Raw genomic sequence first — 26,535 nt, 5'->3', positions numbered from 1 at the left:
GCCAAATGTGACACCGGAGGGGGGGGGGGGGGATTTAAAAAAGCGGGAGTTCCATTTTTGGGTGGAACTCCCCTTTAAGGACTTCAAGGTCATCTATATGCTTTCCGCAAGCATGTAAATGTAGCGCCCCCTTACTTTCAGTACGGGCACTACGCTAAAGTTAGTGGGGAATGGGAGAGTTATTTTGCTCCCATTCACAATTTGCTAAATTCTGGGCTGCTCTCATTCCTGAACTGTCCTGTAGGTCAGTCTGCGCTCCAGGGGTGCTGATTCCACCCCTGGGCGACAGGTGGCGCTAGAGGGGTTCTGGCAGAGCCGCTTTTCCCCAGCATCCAATTGGAGGAGTTTTCCCTCGTGGGGCATGCTGGGGGAGAGTATATCTGTGGCAGACGCCATTTTGTGTTGTTCTTCGCGGGTTCCAGGTTCCTGGTGCGGCACCCACCTTCAGGGTGTGCGCATCCAACGGACCCCGGCGATGGCCTACCAGCCCGGGGTCACACGCTACGCAGAGCTCCATGTTCCTGAAAGGGGCCCCAGTGACTTACTGGGTTCCCTGCTCTACTGAGGAGATCCCAGGCTGGATGCCGTTCGATGGGGGGTCGGCTTGAGGAGAACCCCGAGGCAGGTTGTCCAACAGGGCTTGAACGAACCATCGGGGATCTGGTGACCGGGACATTGACAGGTACACTTCAACTGTCACCCGGTGACCCCTTACTTAATCTACTAGGAGGATTCGCTCAATCCGTTCGGTTCACTTAAAGTACTAGGCCTGTGGCAGAGGCCCTAGAGCCAGGCCTGTGGCAGAGGCCTGTTCCTCCCAGCAACCTAAAGTGACACTTCGGCTGCCAGGCTTGTGGCAGGAGTCTGTCCGGGGGCACTTCACCCACTCTGGCTAGAGTGGCGACGAACAGTAACTACCACTACTGTGCTGTTGAGAGCAGGATTGCTCCTTTCATATCCAGGCCTGATACCGCAAGGTTCTCTATCACTTCATCAACCTTTTTGCTCTACCTCATGTTGATGTTGGCCATGTTGGGCCTGGAAATAAAGCATTTGAAAACCTTCTTTGATTGACTGAACATTCGCTCACTACTCTACTCTACTCTATTCATCAACTACACCCCTAGACAACACTGAGAAGGTAACTTAATATGCCGATCCCAACAACAACCAGCGGCTCCTGAGGGGGTAGCGCTACACGTGGGGGCTCGTCCGGGATTTAGCTGTTACCACTGGCAACAGAAATAGTAAGTAGTGATTTACTAAAGCGCGAAGAGTATCGTGTCTTTGGAACTGTCCGGCTGCGAGGGAGTTAACCTCGCACAGCTAAGCTTGGGCGTACGTGCAGCATAGCACGCGCCTACAACGTGTCTGGACAAGTTTTTTAAGTGGGAGGAGCCACCCTCCCCTGCACGGGACGTATAATAGAGTTTCGCGCCAAGCCAGCAAAGCACCGCCCATCCGCAGGAAAGAAGGAGAACCGCATGGTGATGTCTGCCTCCCTGCAACCGGGTGTTGCCGTTCCGCGGTTGAGGTCTCCAACTACCTCACCAAGGGTTCTCAGCATGTTTTCACCGCCCGGGGTGCCCGTGACAGATACGGGTGTCCGTTTGTCCACCCAAGGACAGTTCATGCTCCTATCCAGTGCCGGAACGGAGATGCTGGGCCTGTCCTGTCCTGTTGCGGGGACCTATCGGTGAAGATACAGCCTTTTGCGCGATGCCAGCGCTGCCGGGCCTATTTGTTTGTGGCCACATCACCCACGCAAGCTCCAAAGGAGTATCGGGTGAACTTTGTCACCGCCACCATTACCACGGAGGAGGAGATCGTATGGCCGGAGCCATCCCTGTCGGTAGCTATAGTGGAACCAGAAGTCCGGGATCCTGAGATAATCTCAGTATCGTCCACCTTGACTCTGCCCTCGGCTGCCTCGCCACCTCGCTCATTGGAGGTAAGCCCCGTGGACGGCCCGGACCAAGAAGGTGACCCAGCCAGCGTGACCAGTTCAACTGAAGTGACTTGTAACCAGGCCGAAACCACGTCGGAGACAGCCAAATCTACAGCGGTCTCCGTGTGGTGTGCCTCTCTAGGAGCAGAGCCTGCTCCAGCCTCCCGCGGCCGTGGTCGAGGCCTACCTCCTCAGCACTCTTCGTCAGACTGGCTGAGGGACCCTACAGCAGCCAAACCCAGCGGTTACCTGCCAGCAGAAGAGTTGCAGTTATCGAACTTTGACCTCTTATCAGATGATTCCTTGACTGATGACGGCGACCTTCCTGATTACCTTTTCGAGTCCCGGTTCCCTGAGTCGAAGGGCCCCGGAGGATCCCGTACTTCCCGCGGTGCTCGAATGAGAAAGAAACGCTCCGGCCGGAGCGCATCGCGTGGGTTCCAGCAGCCGTCCATGGACGTTCCATGTCTGACCTGGGGAGTCGGTGAGTCCAATGTTGTTCCTATTACGCTCACCACCCCTATGCCCCTTGTTGCTCCCACATTAAAGAGGGGATACAACACCAGCAACTGAATACAGTCCAGTACAGGAAGATTTCGCTATTTTGACAGCATAGTGGCTTACAAGGACAAAGTTGTCACCGCCTTGGAGGCGGCCATTTTGTTAGGTAGTATCGGAGCGGAGTAACACTCTCCTCTCATAATATCGTGCACCGGATTGTATTCAGTTGCTGGTATTGTGACCAAACAGCAATTTGTCAAAATCTTCAATTATTGATGGTTTAAAGAAACTGGAAGTGATGTGGTTGAAGTTTCTGACAAGTTGGCCAATTTAACGGCAGAACATCGGACTCTGTCAGAGGGCGGACGTTTTCCATTCTTTGGATCCGAGCAGTTGCCAGTCTGCCACTGATATTTTATTAGGATCTCTGGTGTGGCACAACCCCAAAATCCTGATAGCTTGCAATTACAAAGACCATGTCATGTATTTTTATTTATATAAAATGTAATAAACATTTCACAAAAAAACTCTTGCAGTTGTAATTTAATAAGATCCTTTTATTGTATTATTTTATTAGCATTTTCCGCTTTCAACACCAGTGGCTGACGATACAGCTCTACCTCATCCTCGGCCCAGTCAGTACTATATACATACAGCATTCCAGGTACAGCCGTCCGTTTCCATGGCTACGGGAGGGCGGCGCGTCCTGATGACATCATCGCGCCCGTGTTGTGATTGATGTCCGGGGTTGGTTGCTGATTTCTGACACTGATGATGGGAACCGGCCGAGACCCGGAGCTGAGGAGCCAGAGTGGGGGCGAGGAGGATGGGGACCCCGCCGAGAGATCCTCACCGGTTAGTAGTGAGACACTTGTTGGGTACCTGTGCGGCCCCTCCTCCGGGACATTCTACAAGCAGTCTGAAAATGGCTGCTGCCTGTGTGTGCATTGCTTTCCTGTCTGCATGCTTATCACGGACATGCAGGCACTCATATATAGAAGATGGGAGGTCGTCCCATGACAGATCGTCTGCAGATTGTTGCAGTGAACACTATTGATTCTCACTCTATATCCTCCTATACATAAAGATGCACACACAGGCAGAGTCAACTGTAAGGCCTCATTTGCACTTGCTTAAAGGGGAGGTTCACCCTAAAAACGACTTTCTATTATTACATTGGCCCCCCACATTATAATACAATTATGCCTATTATGTTTTTTTTGTGTGCTGTACATACCTTGGTACAGCTAATTCACCCGTGGCTTCCGGGTTGCGAGTCCCGCGGGAGTGGGCGTTCCTAACATGCTGTTGATTGACGTGATGACAAAAAACGAGCTCCCCCCGTTGCGTAAGCTGCGTCACGATTGGCGAAAGGAGCCGAACGGCGAGTCGGCGCTATACTGCGCCTGCGCACCGCCGTTCGGCTCCTTTCGGCAATCGTGACGCAGCTTACGCGACGGGGGGAGCTCATTTTTGGTCCTCACGTCAATCAACAGCATGTTAGGAACGCCCACTCCCACGGGACTCGCAACCCGGAAGCCACGGGTGAATTAGCTGTACCAAGGTATGTACAGCACAAAAAAAAACATAATAGGCATAATTGTATTGTAATGTGGGGGGCCAATGTAATAATAGAAAGTCGTTTTTAGGGTGAACCTCCCCTTTAACTGGTAGTCTGGCATTTAAGGGGTTCAAATAGGTGGTGAGAAGGCAATACGCCTCCTTAATGCCTGTCAGATGCTCTCTGAAGACCGATCCGAAAGAGGAACGCTGTTTAGAGAGCAAAAGACAGGCAGTGAGGAGGCGTATTGCCTTCTCGCCACTTATTTTAACCCTCTAAATGGCGAACCACCAGGCTGCAACTGCGTGGATGTTGCAGCACGGCCCAATGACTTGAATAGGAGGTAGTGCCCGCTGAGCGCAATGGGGTATAATTCCTGTCGCAGCCACGCTGCCATCCCAGATAAAGGGAGAGCAGTTGAGGGGTGGTAAAATCTCAGCTCAACCACATTTTTACCATCTGTCACCTCCAGTCACAGAACACTTTACATTCTAGGAATGAATAGTGCAAGTTTTATACAGGCATTACAGTGGTTTAGGCTGGTTTCACATGGGTGGTTTCCATAAAGGGGTTGTAAATTCCCAGCATTTTTCACCTTAATGCATTCTATGTATTAAAGTGAAAAACCTTCTTTACTGAAGAAGCGCCCCCCTTATACTTACCTTAACCCCCATAAATCCTGCAACGGGAACGAGCACATCAGCTCCAGCCAGTGTCTTGTGTCCTGTTTTGATAGATTGATAGCAGTGCAGCCAGGGCTCAAGTCCTGCGGGAACGGGTGGGAACAGAGTACCTGCACTTTTTTCACAGCAGGAACGCAGTTCCCTTTGCAGGACTAGAGCAGCCGAGCCGCCCGAACCAATCCTTCACTAAGCGGCGATGCCCAGCTCGAGTCACTGTCAGGGGCAGGCGAACCTTAGTAATCCTTTGTTACTGGCCGCTTCCTGTATATGGATTCATCTGGTAGTGTGCGGATATTCCGTCACTTCCTCAATGCCGCAATGTCTCCTGGGAGCTTTTATCATTGTTCCCAGGAGACATTGCGGCGGTCTGCCGCGAGTTATCGTGGGATTTAGAAAGAACTTGCTTCCCGTGATAACTCGCGGCAGACCTCCGCAATGTCTCCTGGGAACAATGACAAAAGCTCCCAGGAGACATTGCGGCATCAAGGAAGTGATGGAATACCCGCACACTACCCGATGAATCCATATACAGGAAGCAGCCAGTAACATAAAGGATTACAAAGGTACAGTGGATTGAAAAAAACCCAAAAACATGCGGTTTAGTAATTATGCATATGAGCGTATCATTTTTTATTTTTTGGTGGGGGAGTGGATCTTGGGTGGGAGTTCCCACACTTTTTTCCCCAGGACTTGACCCCTGAGCACAGCCATTGGCTCCCACTGCTGTGAATCGAATCCAATGATCCTGGGGGCGGAGCCGAGTCCTGCTGTTTGTGTCAACAGATGAAGCAGCAGGACCAGGGAGTGTGCCCACACCGGTGTCCCATAGAAGAGCGATTCTCCGACGGCACACTCAAGAATAGGAGGAGCCTGGAGTGTCACTGAAGGACCTTCGAAGCGGAGGATTGGGGCCACTCTGTGCATAACCAACTGCACAGTGGATGTGAGTATGACATGTTTGTTTTAAAAATAAAAAAAAACTGAACCTTTACAACCTCTTTAATCTGCACCCGCCTGCTCAGCAGGGGATCTCTCCTCTGAGCAGGGGGATGGCAGGTCCGTGTCTGCTATGCAGTGCAGACACGGACACAGCCCTGTTGTTTTGTATGGGGCTGTCAGATGGAAATGGACTGCCTGTCCATTTCCATCAGACTTGTCATCCAAACTGATCGGATCCACCAGACAGTTTGGGAATGGATCCCCATCCGTCTGTTTTTGGCGGACAGGATCAGATCGGATGCTGGAAGGTGTTCGCTGACATTTCCCGATCCATAGAGAACAATGGCTGGTCTGATCAGTTCCGCCTGAAAAACCTAATCGGACTGCCCATGTGAAACCAGCCTTTCCGCCTGGCAGCCATGGGGTCAACAGTTTAATCCCAACTACAGGACTTTATTTGTACATGTCTCATAATTTGTACATGTCTCATAGCTTTATTTATATTGCATTCAGTAAAAACTGACAATGTCTGTTTCATTTCTCAGAGCCCCTGGAACATCATGATTAAACATCGTCAGGTTCAGCGCAGAGGACGGCGTGCTCATGTATCAGTCAGGTAGGAGAATGAGCCAAAAAAAGCGTATATGTACGGAAATATTTTTGGAGGATAAGTGTTGGTCTTTTTCTTCCTGCAATGATCACTGCATTTTCAGATTTACATAGCTTAGCTGTGCCTCTTCTGCTGGTTTTTGCCAGTTAGTTAAACTTTCCTATTGATTAGAATTGTCGTATTAATTCATTCAAAATGTCTGCATGCGAACACAAACAATATACATACAGAATTTAAAGGGAACCTTTTATCATTTAATCTGGCTGCTCAGAAAGCCGTAGGCTGATTGGCTTTGTTGGGATGTCTTTAGAATTTAAAATAGTAAGAAACTCCACTAGGTTATTTTACAAATCGGCTCTTTTGGGTAGATAACTACTTCCAAAGGGGATACAGACAGCAAAGTGCATCCAGTCCTATTGACTTCAATGCCTCATCGGCTCCCCCTCGCAAGAACTCATCACCTTTTATGCGAGCGAGCATGGTGATGAGTTCTTGCGGGCGCGCTCCTGTGTTAGAGCCGGTGGCCATAGGCGCTTACTGTATCACTCGGCCCCGCCACCTGGCGGGCCGCGTCATTGGATGTGATTCACAGCAGTGCCAGCCAATGGCTGCGCTGCTTTCAATCAAGCAATGAATGAGCCGAGAAGCCTGGCTGAGAAGCAAGTGCGTTCACGGCGTGGGACTTCCGAGCGGTCAGGTAAGTAAATGGGGGGGGGGGGGCGGGGGGAAGGCTAATCCTCAGATATTTTTTTTCCTTAATGCATAGAATGCATTAAGATGAAAAAAACTTTTACCTTTACAACCCATTTAATTTGTGTTTTAACTCTTTGACGGGATTTCAGCTCTAAAATCCATGCACAAGCCTTTCACATTTTATCAACTGTAGTCTAGATAGTAAACTTCAAACCCTTATTGTTTGATAACTTGCTTTTTGTATTATAAAATAAATCATAGTCTTGTTTTTGCTATAGTTATGTCTTGAAATTCTGATTATATTTTGCAGCTTTACTGACCCAGCTGTGTCCATGGATCTTCTTCGTGCTGTTCTACAGCCAAGCATTAATGAGGAAATTCAGAATGTTTTTAATAAGTACATGATGGTAAGTGATGTCTACAGGATGCTTCTTTAAGGCGTTACATGATGTATGCCATACTTCACAGCTTTCTTCCTAAAGGTAGCCAGTGGTGTGTGTGGAATAGGACATGGCAGTAAGGGGTTTAAAACCAAGCTGATGACATGATCTAGACCAGAAATTCAATTATTGGTTTATGATGCACAGCAGAAAGGACTTGGTGGACTATTATTAACTGAATTTCGCTTGTAGCTGCTGAACTAGGAAAAGCTCAAGACTGAATGCTTCCTGGTTTTAGGCTTAGATGACCAGGGGGTTAAAGTGGATGTAAACCCTCACATATGCCCAGTGAACAGATTCGGATGATACACAGAGATGAAACAAATCTCCCTGTATAAGTTTACATCTGCTGTCTTCATCTTGCCATATTCTTTAGGATTCTTGCCACGTGTTAGAATTTTCACTTTCTCATTCTGCCCTTTGAGAGAAGGCTTGGATTACACTGAGAGACAGCTGATTGGAGGAAAGGCACACACCCCCCTCCACATTGGTAAAAGAACGAAGATACTTTCAGAGCTGTCTTGTGACAAGTCAAGCTCTCTGCTAATCCATTTATAGCAACCTCCCTCGACACAAATCTCAGGCTGCTTTTATCTCCCATCTCAGAACAACAAAACGGCACAAACATGCAGGACTTTGAAGAGAGATAATAAAGCACTACAGATATATGTGCATAGGTCAAATTTGATGAATCGGGTTACATCCACATTAATGCTGCATTTACATGGAAATGTTCTGACTTTTCCACCTGACCAGTTAACACAAATGATTTACAACTTGGACAACATGGGCATGAAGATGCTCCCCGAATTAACTGGGGTCACAATGCTCTTTCAGTTAGTTACAGTCATTGCTTCGCACTAGGAATGTCTGTCAAGTAATGCGGGTTATTGCATCACACATGGAAACTTCCAACAATACAACATCAAATGAATGCAGTATTAGTGTGCAGGAAATTGAGGTCTTTCTACAGAATGCAGTGTAACTTTAATTGACACCTGATGCCTCAATAAAGTGGATCTACCTCCTGCCATATGGAGTCATGGTGATGCCAGCTCACTTTAATATAAGGCCGGGTACACACGGACAAACATGTATGGTGAAAGCGGTCCGTCGGACCGTTTTCACCATACATGTCTGCCAGAGGGCTTCTGTACGATGGTTGTACACACCATCGTACAGAAGTCCGCGCGTAAACAATACGCGGGGTGTGTCTGCGGTGTCGCCGCGTCGATGACGCGGTGTCGCCGCGACAATGACGCGGCGACGTGGGCGGCCCGCCTTTAAAATGCTTCCACGCATGCGTCGAAGTCATTCGACGCATGCGAGGGACGGCGGGCGCCTGGACATGTACGGTAGGTCTGTACTGACGACCGTACATGTCCGAGCGGGCTGAATTCCAGCGGGCTGTTTTAAAACAAGTCCAGGAATATTTGTCTGCTGGGAAAAGGCCCGGCGGGCAAATGTTTGCTGGAATTCGGCCCGCTCGCGCCCACACACGACCAAACATGTCTGCTGAAACTGGCCTGCGGGCCAGTTTCAGCAGACATGTTTGGTCGTGAGTATGGGGCCTAAGATGTTTGCCCGCCTTTTTATTGGGGGAACAAAGATTATCTGTTGGTCATCTGATCACTCAATGGACCACCGGAGGGCCATAAGGTTGTGTGATGTGGGCTTGAGTTTACCGTCACATAGGGGGCTGGTCAGACCCATTTTGAAAGTAATAGAATTTGAATTCAGAAGCAAAAACGATAAAAAAACAAAGTGTATATTTCCTTAGGATTTGGACATACAGCTTTATATAAATCATGTATTACACTAAATATTAAAGCTTCATTTTTTGTTTATTGAAATAATAAACATGTTGGCCCAGATTCTCAAAGGACTTACGACGGCGCAGCGCCATGTACGCCGTCGTAAGTCCTAATCTGGGCCGTCGTATCTATGCGTCTGATTCTTAGAATCAGTTACTCATAGATATCCATTCGATCCGACAGGCGTAAGTCTCTTACACCGTCGGATCGTAACTGCAATTTTTTTCTTCCCCGCTAGGTGGCGCTTCCGTCGATTTTCGCGTTGAGTATGCAAATTGGCTAGATACGCGAATTCCCGAACGTACGCGCGGCCGACGCAGTAAAGTTACGACGTTTACGTTAGGCTTTTCCCGGCGTAAAGTTGCCCCTGCTATATGAGGTGCAGCCAATGTTAAGTATGGGCGTCGTTCCTGCGTCGAAAATTTAAAAAGTTACGTCGTTTGCGTAAGTCGTCCGTGAATGGGGCTGGCCGTCATTTACGTTCAGGTCGGAACCAATGACGTCCTTGCGACGTCATTTGGAGCAATGCACACTGGGATATTTTAGGGACGGCACATGCGCAGTTCGTTCGGCGCGGGGATGCGCTTCATTTAAATGAAACGCGCCCCCTTATCCGCCGAATTTGAATTCCGCCGGGTGTTTTACGCTACGCCGCCGCAACTTTACAGGCAAGTGCTTTGTGAATAAAGCACTTGCCTGAAAAACTTGCGGCGGCGTAACGTAAATGACATACGCTACGCCGCCGCAGAGATACGTACGATGTACCAGAATCTGTCCCGTTATACTTACGTGTTCAATGGTTATGCACAGAGCAACCCTGTTCCTCTTCTTCTGGTGTCCCCCCCGCTGGTGCTCCAGACTCCTCCTCTTCAGCAAGTGCCCCCATGGAAAGCCGCTTTCCATGGGGGCACCCGTGTGTGCTCGCTTCCAAGCCGCCCTGTCTGCATCAATTCACACAGAGTGGGCAGCTCGGCCCCGCTTGCTCGGCACGGCATTTGCAGAGCTCCCGCTGCTATTAATCTGCCCAAGGAGGAGGGGGGACAGTGGCGAGAACCACACATTGCTGGATAAGATTAAGTTCAGTTAAGTGAAAGGGGGGGGGGGGGGATTTTGCAGCACAGGTTTTTCACATTCATGTATAGAATGCCATGAGTACGGCCTCACCACTGCCATGAGTACAGTCTCACCACTGCCATGAGTACAGTCTCACCACTGCCATGAGTAGGGCCTCACCACTGCCATGAGTACAGCCTCTGAATGCAGCCTCACTATTGCCATGAATGCAGCCTCACTATTGCCATGAATGCAGCCTCACTATTGACATGAATGCAGCCTCTGAATGTGCGATGCTCTGGGATTCCTTCTAGGCTACAAAAGACATATATGCCCAAATTACCAATGGGGCCACATTAAACCGTAACGCGGGCCGCAATTGGCCCTCGGGCTGGACCTTGGACATGCCTGCTCTATGCACTGGTGAAATGGGGTAGCAAATTGAATAGCAAAGGTCACTTTAAAGAGTTGTTCAGTGATGTCCTAGTATTTTTCACTCATTTCTATTGCTTTTTTTTCAGTTCTTTCAGAAAGCTGCTTTGAATGTGAGAGAAAATGTTGGGGATCAGGTAGACCCCGAGCAGCTAATCCGTGACACATGCCGCAGTTGTCTTGAGCAGGCGAGTCAATAATATTTGTTTGCTCTATCTGTTAACCTTATTTTGTATTTTATTTTTTGTTTAACTGGTCCTATTTCTTATCTTATTCAGGCTAAGGGTCTCTTTACAGACAAGAAGATAATGAAGACTGGCATAGAGGTTCCCGCGATGAAGGTAAGATGATTTCAGTGCTGCATATCTGTGTCACCCACCAGTGCCACTTCATAAGTGCTATCTCGTCAGTGCAGCTTATCAGTGCCCATCAGTGATGGAAGGAACACTTATTTACAAAATGTTATAACACAAAACAAAGAAAAAAAATTTTTTATTCAAAATGTGCAGTGTTTTATTCATTTTGCAAAAAATAAAAACCGCAGAGGTGATCAAATACCACTGAGAGAAAGCTCTATTTGTGGGAACAAAATGATAAAAATTTAATTTGGGTACAGTGTAGCATGACCACGCAATTGTCATTTAAACAGCGACAGCACTGAAATTTTGGCTTGGGCATGAAGGGTGGGAAGTGCATGGTATTGACGTGGTTAAAGCGGAGGTTCGCCGGTAAAATGCTCTTTTTACCCTTAGATGGATGCTCATTTAGTCTAGAGGAATCGGCTAGTTGTTTTAAAATCCGAGCATTACTTACCGTTGTAGAGGGCGATCTTCTCCACCACTTCCGGGTATGGGTCTTCGGGACTTGGCGTTCCTTCTTAATTGACAGGCTTCCGACGGTCGCATCGATCGCGTCACGATTTTCCGAAAGTAGCCGAACGTCGGTGCGCAGGCGCAGTATAGAGCCGCACCGACGTTCGGCTTCTTTCGGCTACTCGTGATGCAATGTATGCGACTGTCGGAAGCCTGTCGGAAGACTGTCAATCAAGAAGGAACGCCCACTCCTGAAGACCCATACCCGGAAGTGGCGGAGAAGATCGCCCTCCTCAACGGTAAGTAATGCTCGGATTTTAAAACAACTAGCCGATTCCCCTAGACTAAATGAGCATGCATCTTAGGGTATCAAAGGTTAAAAAAACATTTATGGGAGAACCCCCGCTTTAAGGAGGTGTTTGAATGTCTGCTGTATAACCCAGATTTGTAATCCAATGGTAGACTTTTGGTGGAATTCCATGAAATGCCGAGGAACGCAATGTTTTGTCTTTTCCCTTTTCTATTAGACGGCGATGTTCACCAAAAATTTTTCTAAGGGGTCGAATAGTTTTACCCACATACAGTATAACAGTCCACAAGGGCAAGTCAATCAGTCAGTGGCTGTCATATGGGGGGGTAACGGTTGAACTTTGCAGTGTGTGTGCAAGTACTGAATTTACCATCAGTCTTTTAGGGTGCAGCAGCAGGAGTCGAAGTTATGGCTACATTATGGATCACCAGAAAATGCCTAGCACACACTGTGTTTTTTAATGACCGTTTTGCTTTGTTAGGTGCTTTGGACACCTTGTATAAAGCATTAGCCATGGGGAAAGAAATATCTAAGTTGTGCTTGCCATAATTGGTTTTACAACAGGAGCCCCTTTCTGGTTAATTTGGTAGTCGTGGATCAGTTTGTTGCACCTACACCTTGGCTATGCTCATTTTAATTAAACACTAATTGTGCTCAGCTTTAGGAATTTATAGCCCTAAAAAGGGTTATTGTTTTAAGAATTGTATAAAATGTTTTGAGTAGTTGGTAGCATCTGAGTTTCTGTTTTCCTTGTCTTTGGCTCAGCGACCGAGACAGGTAGATGAGGAGTCAAACATGCGGAGGAGTCCAATACCCAAAAAGGTTAGTATGACTTCAGAGTATTAATACATACAGTAATTTAGTCTACACTAGAAGGCCTTATCTAAAGACTGTCTTTCCCACAGAGAAAGGGGCGCCCCCCCTGTACAGACCTCCCACAATGACCGAAATTCCTTGGTACTCGCATCGTAAGTACAAGTAGTAATACGAGTATTAATGGCCTAGATTTTATCTGAATCATGCTCTTGTATTGGCTATTTAGTCTCATTTTACTTCAGGTGTGATCAGCAAGGATTTCCTGAATTAAAGACCAACTCAAGCCATATTTGTGAAATTGTAGATCGACTAGGGAAGAGTTAAAGCGGCACTACTCTGTATCTGAGCACTAAAAACCATAAGGACTATTTAATTAATTTTCATTATTCAAAGCCAACTCGCCAGTCCATCCATATCTCCATGTTTTATTTTGAGAAGTCGCTTAGAACCCCCCCCCCCCCCCCCGCATCTTGAGTAAGGGCAGATGATCTATGTATTATTTACTTTCCAGAATCCGTCTGCCCTTATACACCGCTCCTACAGCGCCTCAAAGATGTGGCTAGCAGGACTTTTTTTACTGTCCTGCCAGCGCACCTCTCCAGTGTGAAAGGAAAGGCTCTTTCAGGGCACTTTGCAGGCCCTATTTCTGGCGCTATTTTTAGCAATATAGCGCCTGCTAAGTGCCTCAGTGTGAAAGTAGCCTTAATGAAGCTTTGGGATTAAGTATATAGATGGGGAGCTTGTTTACACTTTTCTGCAAAAATTACATCTGACCAAACCAACGATGGAGGAAAGTTGACAAAAAAGCCGACAAAGCTGCTTTTACTTTGGGGTATTTTTTTTTTTTTTTTTTTTTTTTTTTTTTTTTTATCAAATGCATTATTATTATGAACATTTGCAGCACAGTCTCACAGATGAACACAATTAAATGGTCTACTGTTATTTTCTTTTTTCCCCTACAGGCTGAAAATCAAGACGGTCGATCCCATTCGACGTGAAGGGCCAAAGGTAAAAAAAAATTGTGAATATGCTTTTTTGGATGAAAATGTTAATGTTTGCTATTGAAATGAAAATGGTGCACACAATTTGTCTCCTTTCAAGCAGACCCAAAATATGCAGTAGTTACAATTTTTCTTTTTAATTCTGGTATATGGGTCACAGATCGCTACATTGGGATCATCATCATCATTTCAGGTTATTGTCCCCTTCCTCTGGAGGAGTGTTCATGCAGTGGTTCCTGTCTTCCTCAGTGCCCTACATATAAAACCTAACTCCAACTAACAGCTAACTTTTTTTATTTTTTTTGTTTATTATGGATAAAGTTGTCATAAGGCCCCTTTCACAGTTGTGCGACTTGAAACTGCAAAGTCACATGACAAGTCGTACCCCATGATTTCCAATGAATACCGTTCATATCTGTGCGACTTCAAAGTCCCTGCACTACTTTGTTCCGACTTTGATGCGACTTGAGGTCCATAGACCTCAAGATTACACAAGCTTTGCTTCAAGTCACGCCAAATTCGCACAACTTTCAGGTCGCAGCAACTGTGAAAGGGGCCTAAAGACATGAAGGTACAGATGGAATTTTTTTTTTATAACACAACAGAAGTTCTCTCTCCTTCCCTTGTTTTGGATCCCTTCATTGGAGAGATTTCCCTATATTTCCTGCCCTGCCAGATGCAAACACAGATGAAAATAAATAAGGCCTGTGTCAACAGGCTTTGGGCTTGTTTTTCCATGGCATCCGTTTGGCGGCAGCGCGAGACCTTTACAATTGCCCAGAAATATTTGACAGGTGCATCTGAATTCTGTTTAAAGCGGAGGTTCACCCTAAATTACAAGTTAAGCTTAATTAAACCATTACCCATCCACTATACACAATACGTTTTTTTTTTTAATCTGCATTTTTACCTTTGTAATCCAGCTCTTATGTTCTGTCAATCAGCGTTTCCCCGCGGGAGTGGGCGTGTATTAGATTTTCCTTGACAAGCGCTATGTCTCCTGGGAGTGAGTGATGAGAATCCCAGGAGACGCGCTGTGCTGTAATCCCGCGTTATCTCGCAGGTCACGTGGCTCGGCGCGGCTCGCCGTCAACACTGCGCATGCGCGGGATAGAGCGGTGAATGCTGGGACATCAGCATTCACCGCATCCCGGAAGGAAATCCTGGAGGGCTTCAGAGTGCCCACAACTAAGATGGAAACGTCCATCTATCATTTTTATAAATTAACTTTTGCGGGGAAATGAGAATGGCGGCGGCTGCAATAATCGGTCTGGTGAGTACACGATTTGCTATGGTAACAGCGGGAGAATAACCTAGAAAAAAAAAATTGTATTCCCGCGGAACCCTAGCTTTAATTTCCCTCTGATCTGCGTTTGACCTCTTCCCGCCCACTCTATAGTCGAATGACAGTTACAGTGTGGGCTTACTTTGCCAGGAGGGCATCTATTGACGTCCTCCCATGATCGTGCTGTGGCGTGCTCTGTGATCGGCGAGTCCTTCCAACTCGACTGATCACAGATCGAAGTAAAAAGCCAATCATATCGGCCCTTTACCACGTAATTAGATGGGTTCAATGACTGCTGATCATGGATGTAAACACAAGCCGGTTATCTTTCCTCACGCTGACAGCGTAAGGGAAGAAGAGAGCCAATAACCGGCTTGTGTTAAAGAGATATCTGTACTAATAGGCACGGCACTCCCAACAGTGCAAATCAGTGCCTATCATTTTCGCCTATTAGTGCAGCCTCATCAGTGCACATCAGTGAAGGAGGAAAATTACTTGTTTGCAAAATTTTATAACAAACTATGAATTTTTTTTTTATTTTTTTTTTTCCATTTTCAATATTGTTCTTAAATTTTTAAGGTAGAAGTACAAAACAAAAGAGCGTTTACAGAAACAAGTAAACGTTGCTCACAAAAAGGGTACAGTCAGTTGTTTTAGCAAATTAAATAGTAGCACAATAGCCAACTCGTACATGAGAAAAACAATTAAAATACATAATATAAAAATAGAAAACCCTGTTGCCTATGGACATACGGAACTCCAATATCTCCTGTGGCCCTCACACCCTGCAGGGAAGTTTGAGGTGTTCCCAGGCCATGGGAGGCCATCCCAGCCAAGTGAGCATGGGTGTAGGCTCAGACTCTCTAGAGATAACTTTTGTCGAAAGTTACATAGCATAGGGTCTGAACGAATCGGCGCGCACACCTATACCTGCGCCAGGGGCTTTAACACTCTACTCCACAGGAAGGAGCGCTGTTTTTTTTGTTTAAAAAGGCTTCAAAAATGTTTTCATCTTTATCAGAGCAATTCATTTAGGAATTCATAATTTTATTGGAATAGAAGTATACATCTGTTAACCCTTCCTTGTGTTGCAAGCGGTTATTACTGTATCTGTTAACGACCAATCTTTTATAGTCCTAGCTTATGTTACCGAAAATTTTAAATGATGTACATTATAAACAAATAAAAATGTATTGTTTAAACAATAAAGTATGGTGGCTGACGTGTGTTTGCAGTTTCAAGCTATGGGCTGTCTTCTTTTACCTTTCCTTCGCTACTTGGAGAGTCATTGACCAAGAAACACTTACCGTATATACTCGAGTATAAGCCGAGTTTTTCAGCACATTTTTTTTGTGCTGAAAATGCCCCCCTCTGCTTATACTCGAGTCACCTTTTTGGACCTGATCTCCCGGACTTTGGGGACCCGGTACCGGCTGACGGTAGGTCCCCCTGGACCCCAAACTTGCCACACATGTAGCCCTACTCTTCCTCTACAAGTGTGCAAAGTTTGTTGTGCAGGGAGCAACGATTTTTCGAAGTTGAACACCACTTCCATAGACTCCTATGTTAAACGGTAATTTTTCAGGTGACTTTGGGGACCCAGTCGTAGGTCCCCCTGGACCCAGAACTTGGCACACATATAGCCCCATTTCTCCTCTACAAGTGTGCAAAGTTTGTTGTCTGGGGAACCTACGGCTGGGGAGCACTGATTTTTCAAAGCCGGGCACCCCTTCCATAGACTCCCATGTTAAACGTCAGTCTAGTCATTGGCACAGTGAGGCATTGGCACAGTGAGGCACAGTGAAGCATGGACACAGGCATAGTGAGGCATGCAGATACTCGAGTCAATAAGTTTTCCCATTTTTTTTTTTGTGGTAGCATTAGGTGCCTCGGCTTATACTCGAGAGTGTGTGGGCTAGATTCAGGTAGGGGCACGCATTGTTACGGCGGCGCAGCGTATCGTATTTATGCTACGCTGCCGTAAGTTAGAGAGGCAAGTGCTGTATTCACAAAGCACTTGCCTCCTAAGTTACGGCGGCGTAGCGTAAATGGGGCCGGCGTAAGCGCACGTAATTCAAATGAGGATGAGGGGGCGTGTTTTATGTTAATTCTTGGTGACCCGACCTGATTGACGTTTTTCCCAAACGGCGCATTCACCGTCCGTGGAATTTCCCAGTGTGCATTGCTCCATAGTACGCCGCAAGGACGTCATTGGTTTCGACGTGAACGTAAATTACGTCCAGCCCCATTTACGGACGAGTTACGCCAACGACGTAAATTCAAATTTCAACGCGGGAACGACGGCCATACTACATTGCGTGCGCCTTCTAACAGCAGGAGTAACCTTACGCCGAAAAAGCCTAACGTAAACAAATAGCGCCTGGCGTACGTAAATTTGTGAATCGGCGTATCTAGGTCATTTGCATATTTTATGCCGAAAACGACGGAAGCGCCACCTAGCGGCCAGCGTAAATATGCACCCTAAGATACGACGGTGTAGGAGACTTGCGCCAGTCGGATCTTGGGCTAATGTCGGCGTATCTAGCTTTCTGAATACAGAAAAAAGATACGCCGGCGCAGCTTTGAATTTACGCGGCGTATCTATAGATACGCCGGCGTAAATCAATGCTGAATCTAGCCCTGTGTGTGTGTATGTGTGTGTATGTGTGTGTGTGTGTGTGTGTGTATATGTGTGTGTGTGTGTGTGTGTGTGTGTGTATGTGTATATATATATATATATATATATATATATATATATATATATATATATATATATATATATATATATATAGTATTCCAGGTCCTTGACTCGGTATCTAGTTAGGAAGAAGGATAAGGGTGAGCGCTCTGAAGCTTTACCTTCAGAAACGAGTCTCCTTATGCAGCTCAGGACAGCTGTTCTTTGAATTACACTGGTCAGGCATAATAAATATTATTTTTTTTATATTATTTTGTTATAGTGGGATCCATCTAGACTGGATGAGAAAACGACATTTGTGCTGGGATCACGTGCCAATAAGTAAGATGCATATCGGTCATTTTTCAGAGATTGTAATTCATCCCAGCCATATACCCTTTAACCGACATGTTGTGTGTTTTGCTCCTAGGGCTCTAGGCATGGGAGGGACCAGGGGTCGGATTTATACCAAACACCCAGAGCTGTTTAAGGTAACTGATAATTTTACACACAGTACATGCTATCATTAGGTCACATAATTCTAAAGGACCTACTTTATTTTAAAGTCACTGGTATCCAAATCCAAAAATCCAGTGCTGATTAGAATTAACTGGATGAGTGTTCAATTGTCATATAGAACCTCTAAGAGATGAGAAGATGTTTCATTGGAGGTGATGGGTGGTAAGATGCCCGTCTTAGTTAAAGGGGTTGTAAAGGTAAAAAATGTTTTCCTAAATAGCTTCCTTTACCTTAGTGCCATCCTCCTTCACTTACCTCATCCTTCCATTTTTGCTTTTAAATGTCCTTATTTCTTCTGAGAAATCCTCACTTTCTGTTTTTCTGTCTGTAACTCCACACAGTAATGCAATGCTTTCTCCCTGGTGTGGAGAAAGCCTCTTGAGGGGGCGGGCAGATAGAGAAAGGAGCTGTGTGTTAGTGGGCGTCCTGACACTCCTGCTCGCCCCCTCAAGAGGCTTTCTCCACACCAGGGAGAAAGCCTCGCATTACTGTGTGGAGTTACAGACCGAAGAACAGGAAGTGAGGATTTCTCAGAAGAAATAAGGACATTTAAAAGCAAAATCTAAGGACGAGGTAAGTGAAGGAGGACTGCACTAAGGTAAAGGAAGCTATTTAGGAAAAACGATTGTACCTTTACAACCCCTTTTAACCTGCACTCCGTTTTAAATTAAAAGATGCTTGTGGTTACCTTTTTATTTGCTAGAAATGTTTTCTCCTCTGCCCCCCTTTGGTTTATTACTAGGCATTGAAATTCCAAATCTTTATGGCTCAACCCTGCCAACTGCCAAGGCAATGAAACTACTTAACCAGTTAACAACCGCCCTATAGATGATATACGTCTACAAGGCGCTTGCTTAACTCTGGGAGGACGTCCATGGACGTCCTCCCAGAATCGCGCTCCCGCGCGCCCTCTGGGGCGCGCACACAGGAATGTCCGTGACCGCCGGGTACGGAGGACCCGGCGCATCACGGATCACGGTAAATCGCAGCTGATAGCGGCGGTTTACCACGTGATCGCTCCGTCCAATGACGGAGCGATCACTTGTAAACAAACCGGCATCATGTGATGACGCCGGTTCCTCCCTCCCCTCTCTGTACCGAACGGTACAGTGTGAGAGGAGAGGGGGGGGGGGGGAGAGAGCAGATGCAGCACGAGTGCTGTGGGCTGGATCTGTGACACATGCAGTCACAGATCCAGCCAGCCATCCCTGCTCCACCATCCCTGCCCTATACCCATACTGTGCAATACTCTGCAATACCCCACACTACTCTGCAATACCCCACAATACCCTGCAACGTCGCCTATGGGGATTTTTAAGTAGCGAAGTTTGGCGCCATTCCACGAGCATGTGCAATTTTGAAGGGTGACATGTTGGGTATCTATTTACTCGGCGTAACTTCATCTTTCACATTTATGCAAAAGAATGAAGAAAAAATACAAAATTTGCTAAATTTTATAACAGGAATAAAGAAAAATTAATTTTTTTTACAGAATTTTCAGTCTTTTTTTCCCCTATAGCGCAAAAAATAAAAAAACCAACGGTGATTAAATGCCACAAAAGAAAGCTCTATTTGTGTGGAAAAAAAGGACGAAAATTTCATTTGAATACAATGTTGTATGACTGAGTAATTGTCATTCAAATTGTGAGAGCACCGAAAGCTGAAAATTGGTCTGGTTATTAAGGGGGTTTACGTGCCCAGTGATCAAGTGGTTCAAAAGACTAAACATTTTTAACCTAAACGCATTCCTTGCATTAAGGCAACATTTTTTTTTTTTAGGCATCAGCATCCCCCATCACAGCCCCCCACCTTTCACTTACCCAAGCCCTCATTCGATCCAGCGCTGTGCTCGTCTCAAGATCTTCTCTCTCTTCCTTTTTGGGTCTCGCTGGCTTTGCTGGTGCTTCGGGGGCCATTGGTTTCTGCTACTGTCAATCAAAGCCAGTGACGGGGGGCAGGGCAGAATCCTTCTGTCTGTGTCAGTCACGCACGAGTGCCCCCATGGGAAGCGGTTTCCCATGGGGGCACTGGACAGAGAGGAGGGGCCAGTAGTGCCGGCGGGGGACCCGAGAAGAGGAGTTTTGTTAGGTAAGTATAGATATGTTTTGTTTTTTGTTTTGTTTTTACCTTTTTAGGCCTCATGTACACTGCTGCTGGTAAAACGGACGTTTAAGAGCAGTTGGGCATTTTTTTTTCCAACTGCTCCTGAACTCTCCTCTATGTGATCTTATCAGTACATGTACACAGGGTCGTTTACAGTAGTTTCTAGGCAGTTGAGTTTAGAGGTTTTTTTTTTTTTTTTTTTGGAAAGCAAAAAAAAAATGGGTTCAGAAGCTGAGTTTAGAGGCATTTCAATCGCTTAACGAGGTAACTCGCTGATCAGGGAACACACGATCAATGAAGCTGCCACTGTGAAGAACGGGGAAGGTGTGTTTACACACACCTCTCCCCATTCTTCAGCTTCGGAGGAACGATCGCGGGACACTGGCGGCGATCGGGGCCGCGGAGCTTCGGACAGGGTCGCAGGCGCACGCCCGCGACCCACGGCTGGGCACTTAAAGGGGACGTACAGGTACATGCCTCTGCCCAGCCGTGCCATTCTGCCGACGTATATCTGCAGGAGGCGGTCCTTAAGTGGTTAACATACTACGATACTAATCATTGTAGCTTTGCTGTTTAGAACCAACAGGTTAGAGTGGCTATAAAGGCTCAAGGTTTCTTACCTTCATGCATTCTATGCATAAAGGTAAAAAATCTTCTGTGTGCAGATCCCTCCCCAAGCCCCCCTTAATACTTGCCTAAGCCCCATCTTGATCCAGCGATGTGTATGAGAGCAGTGGCTCTCCTGGGTCTCTCCCTCCTCATTGGCTAAGAGAGCAATGGGAGCCTTTGCCTCCCGCTACTGTCAATCACAGCCAGAGCGCCAATGAGGAGAAAGTAGGGGTGGGGTCCAGCAGCACTCTGTGTGTGAATGGATGCACAGAGCAGTGGCTCAGGAGCGAGCCTGCTAGAGTGCCCCCATGGCAAGCTGCTTTCTATGGGGGCATTCGGCTGGAGGGCGACCCGAGAAGACATGGGTTACGGCTGCTCTATGCAAAACCACTGCACAGAGCAGGTAAGTATGACATGTTTGCGATTTAAAAAAAGTGGGTCGTCTCTTTAAATGTAGCTCATATACTTATTTTTTTAAATTTGCAGTATGCAGCTGATGCCCAGGACAAGCAGTGGCTGACAGAACAGCAGCACATGAAAGCCACAGGTGGCAAAATGGTATGTTATTGCATGAGTGAGACCCTGTGACAAGGGCAGCAGATTATACCACTTGCGTCCTGAAAGAATAAAAACACCAGGGAATAATTTAGCCCATGACCTCCACTTATACTACTGAAATGACTATTGGGTGAAGTGAGTTTTTAACTTTTATGTCACCAAATTTGCCCAGGTCTTAGAACACACATTTACATTGATGACCTGCAGACACTGAACTGAAAAATCTGGTTTCTTGTAAAGTTTTTGTCACAATAAAACCAATTAAATTTGTTTTTATGTGCTTTCTAAGTTCAGGTATTTTAGAAAACAATTCCTTTTAGGTTTTATTTTATATACCGTATTTATCGGGGTATAACGCGCACCTTAATTTTAAGAGTGAAGTTTAACCACTTAAGCCCTGGACCTTTAGGCAGCTAAATGCCCAGGCCAGGTTTTGCGATTCGGCACTGCGTCACTTTAACAGACAATTGCGCGGTCGTGCGACGTGGCTCCCAAACAAAATTGGCGTCCTTTTTTCCCCACAAATAGAGCTTTCTTTTGGTGGTATTTGATCACCTCTGCGGTTTTTATTTTTTGCGCTATAAACATAAATAGAGCGACAATTTTGAGAAAAAAATCTATATTTTTAACTTTTTGCTATAATAAATATCCCCCAAAAACATATATAAAAATTATTTTTTTCCTCAGTTTAGGCCGATACGTATTCTTCTACCTATTTTTGGTAAAAAAAATCGCAATAAGCGCTTATCGATTGGTTTGCGCAAAATTTATAGCGTTTACAAAATAGGGGATAGTTTTATTGCATTTTTATTAATTTTTTTTTTTTTACTACTAATGGCGATCAGCGATTTTTTTCGTGACTGCGACATTATGGCGGACACTTCGGACAATTTTGACACATTTTTGGGACCATTGTAATTTTCACAGCAAAAAATGCATTTAAATTGCATTGTTTATTGTGAAAATGACAGTTGCAGTTTGGGAGTTAACCACAGGTGGCGCTGTAGGAGTTAGTGTACACCTAGTGTGTGTTTACAACTGTAGGGAGGTGTGGCTGTAGGACTGACGTCATCGATCGTGTCTCCCTATAAAGGGGATGACACGATCGATGCAGCGCCATAGTGAAGCACGGGGAAGCCGTGTTTACATACGGCTCTCCCCGTTCTTCAGCTCCAGGGAGCGATCGCGACGGAGCGGCTATAAACGAATAGCCGCGCCGTCGTCCCGGATCGCTCCCCGATTGAACCCGACCGCCGCATGTAGCGGGGGGTCCCGATCGGACCCCCGACCCGCGGAAAGGCAAGGACGTACATGTACGCCCATTTGCCTGTACGTGCCATTCTGTGGACGTACATATACATGCGGCGGTCGGGAAGTGGTTAAGGAAAAAACGTTTTTATTTTAGAGTTGAAAATGTTTTTTTATTGGCAGAATAAACAGTACATCAGCAATTCGGTTGACATATCACTTATAAGGCTTCATTTCCATGGACTTTTACAGCCACTTTTCTGAGCGTTTTTTGCAGCTTAAAAACAGCTCTCCATGTTAGTCTATGGCCTCATGCCCACCATGACGTTTTTAAGCTGCAAAAAAAAACCAGGACCAGTGCGTTCTGAAGCTCCAGAGTAGAGCTGTAAAAACGCTCAAAAACGCTACCGCTGCGTTTTTAAAGCTCCAGCTCAGAAAAAAAAAATATAGAAAAAAACTAAAACATTGACAGGCGTTTTTAAGCTGTAAAAAAGGCTAAAGAAAGTGGCTGTAAAAACATCCATGGAAATGAAGCCTAAGCAAGTGGTAACGAGCGCGCCAAATGGCTATCGCCTACAGCGGCGCTTGAGCCCACAGGTTTAATGAATCGGTTTGGATTCAATGTATGCCAACTATAGAAGATCAGGAGGTAAAGAGAAAGGGGGAGAAAGATAAAGGCAGAAAAGGTTAGAGAGAGGGGGGGGTCTGCCGGGAGAGCCTGGGATGGAAGGACAGTAAGTTGGTAAATGAGGGGTATCCCTACTTCTTTAGGGAAAGGTCATGGTGGTGGCAGAGTTGGGCTTGGAGGAAGAGAGGGTATGCCAGCCAGGGTATCTGAGGAAAAGAAGTGTATCTAGACTGACCACAACACCTTATATTTGTCCAAAGTGTTGTTGTTGAGTGCTAACATTTCCTCCATTCTCATGATGTCATTTACTGTAGAGACCCATAGGGATAATGGGGGGGGGGGGGTGGTTGTCTTCCAGAAAAGGGGGATCAATTGTCTGGCTGCTGATAGAAAAATGCGTAAAATACATTGTTTCTGAGAGGCTATAGATCCTTGCTACATAGAAAGGAGAGCTATCTCAGGGGTTAGTATTTTATTTTAAATTAAGAACTTTTTTGAAGCAAAATAAGGATCAGTGCCCATTAATGCAGCCTCACCATTGCCTATTAATGCAGCCTAATCAGTGCCCACCTGCAGCCTCTCCATTGCCCTTCGGTGCAGTGCCCATCTGCAGCCTCGCCATTGCCGGATTACACAGACGGATCTTCTGTCAACTCGGCACTCTGTCACACACAGTCCCGCCTCCTGGACGGCTCCTATGATAGACAGAACACCGGTCCAATGCCAGAACAAGTGGCATCTATCCTATGAGTCAACCAGGAAGCTGGACTTTGTGTGACTGATCGGGCAGTAAACGGGAGATCCGGCAGTGCTCACGGCCTAACACCCCCCAGGCAGCCAGGTACATATCAGGGTATAACACGCACCCATGTTTTGACCTCTATTTTAGGGGGGAAAAGTGCGTGTTGTACGCTTATAAATACGGCATTTTAATTTATATCAGTCATTTGCCTTTTTAATGTTTACCTGACCTTTCATTGTATTAATATAAAACCAATAATACTAACACTGTTTGTTGTAGGTGTACCTTCTTTTGGACCAAGATATTCTAGATTTAGCAACCACTGATGAGTATAGGTAAGGATATATAAAGCATTTAGTTAAAGCAGATGTTGGACTGGTTTTTCATGTCTTTATGAATTTATTCCTGACATGCTACAATATTGTGAAAGTATAATTTTACAAAACACATAAATAATAAAAAATTGTGTTGCACTGCCTCAATGTGTTTAAAAAAATAAATCCTATCCTTTTTAAGATCAAATTATCATGCTAGTGTTCAAAAAAAAATAACATTTCATATGTGAATCAAATATTTAAACTTGTGAAACAGAAAATCCAACAGATGTAAATAAGGCCCCACACGTGACTGAATAATCCACACAAAATAATCTCCCACAGATGTGCAATCATATGTCGTCTGTGTTGTAATAGTAAATATAGAGTTTCCCCACCAAAGAAGTAATAAGGCTGCAAACCGGGCTCTCAGACCCCAAAACCATGGAGGTCCAAGCAAGCTCAGCATTTACCAGCCAACTCCCAGGTGGACGTATGCAACCCTCTATGCACTCAGCACTTCCCCAGACAATGGTTTTCAGCATCAATGGAATTGACAGCACTCCTTAAAGAAATCGCATGGAAAAACTCTATAGTGTACCAAACTTTGTGCCTTCATTATTTCAAAAGCAGGGGTAAATCTATTCGCAAGACCGTCTGTAGATTTAGATATTTCAAATAGGGTTGTCCCGATACCATTTTTTTAGGACCGAGTACAAGTACCGATACTTTTTTTTTCATGTACTCGCCGATACTTTTTTTTAAATGTGTCCCCAAATGCAGCCATGTCCCCCCACATATGCAGCCATGTCCCCCCACATATGCAGCCATGTCCCCCCACATATGCAGCCATGTCCCCCCACATATGCAGCCATGTCCCCCCACATATGCAGCCATGTCCCCCCACATATTGCAGCCATGTCCCCCCCACATATTGCAGCCATGTCCCCCCCACATATTGCAGCCATGTCCCCCCCACATATTGCAGCCATGTCCCCCCCACATATATCCAGCCATGTCCCCCCCACATATATCCAGCCATGTCCCCCCCACATATATCCAGCCATGTCCCCCATACCTGGATGATGCCGCCTCTGCCGCGTTAATCAGCGTGCGGGGAACATTACAGCTTTCGTTTGAATAGCTGTATCCCCGCCGTGCCGTGTATAGACACTCCCCCTTGCTCGGGATTGGACATCCATCCAATCCTGCGCAAGGGGGAGTGTCTATACACGGCGCGGCGGGGATACAGCTATTCATACGAAAGCTGTAATGTTCCCCGCACTTGATTAACGCGGCTTTGCGGTGGCGGGGGCAAGTATTCTATTCAGGCATCAGGGGCATTTACTCGGTATCGTCCCGATACTGGTATCGGGACAACCCTAATTTCAAACAAACCACCACTCTATTCAACACGATGGACGCAATTGCATCACCGCTAGGCTCCATTCTATGCGTGTTTCGTCTTAATGGACGTCTGCCAGGAGCAAAGGCGTAGCAGTGGTGGCTATAGTGTGTGTGTGTGTGTGTGTGTGTGTGTGTGTGTGTGTGTGTGTGTGTGTGTGTGTGTGTGTGTGTGTGTGTGTGTGTGTGTGTGTGTGTGTGTGTGTGTGTGTGTGTATGTATATATCTCTATCTATCGATCGAGTATGCACGCACGCGTATATATAGACACACACACACACACACACACACACACACACACACACACACACACACACACACGTGTGTGTGTGTGTGTGTGTGTGTGTATATATAGATAGATAGATGTGTATGTATTATAGATTTTACTACCAACCTGTTGGGAAAAGGGGCAGTAAAGGTTTCCTGTGCTTTAAGTGCAAAAAACATTTATAATTTCATGTCTGGGAGTCTTTCACTGATTTCTCATTTTTCCACTTCTGCATTTTTTTCTCTCTCCCTCATTTGTGGATGGTTTTATTACAGAGACTCGTTGGAGCTGAGGCTAGATGAGTTGAAGCAATTTGTCGTTCCACTTTGGATGACTGTGAAGATGAAAAAGTACATGGAGCTGGTGCGGACGGAACAGGAGTAGCTGCCAAATGTTGTGTTAACTCTGACACTCCTCGAATTATCTTCTTGAAATGTGGTTGACTTTCATAATGATAAAAGCTATTTTACAAAGCCATCATGGCCAAATGACAATAAAGTGCTCAGTAATGGTGGGGCAAAAAGCAGTGATGATTAAAAAAAAAAAAAAAAAAAAAAAAAGGAGGGG

At 45.9% G+C, this 26,535-nt stretch overlaps 1 protein-coding gene across 1 annotated transcript; it reads left to right on the top strand.

The window, feature by feature from the left end:
* Nucleotides 1-3,134: 3,134 nt before the first annotated feature.
* On the top strand, nt 3,135-26,535 carry DNTTIP1 (deoxynucleotidyltransferase terminal interacting protein 1). The gene is made up of 15 exons (XM_040330262.1): nt 3,135-3,304; nt 6,178-6,248; nt 7,246-7,342; nt 10,764-10,862; nt 10,953-11,015; nt 12,562-12,618; nt 12,702-12,720; nt 13,202-13,213; nt 13,420-13,444; nt 13,575-13,620; nt 17,859-17,917; nt 18,006-18,066; nt 21,293-21,364; nt 24,262-24,317; nt 26,244-26,535. Exons 1-15 carry the CDS (start codon nt 3,221-3,223, stop codon nt 26,350-26,352), a joined length of 930 nt encoding a protein of 309 aa, XP_040186196.1. The 5' UTR covers nt 3,135-3,220; the 3' UTR covers nt 26,353-26,535.

This window comes from Rana temporaria, chromosome 12 (assembly GCF_905171775.1).
Source record: "Rana temporaria chromosome 12, aRanTem1.1, whole genome shotgun sequence".
Taxonomy (NCBI): domain Eukaryota; kingdom Metazoa; phylum Chordata; class Amphibia; order Anura; family Ranidae; genus Rana; species Rana temporaria.
The sequence above is the reverse complement of the archived record's forward strand: the minus strand, read 5'-3'. Positions and strand labels throughout refer to the sequence as shown.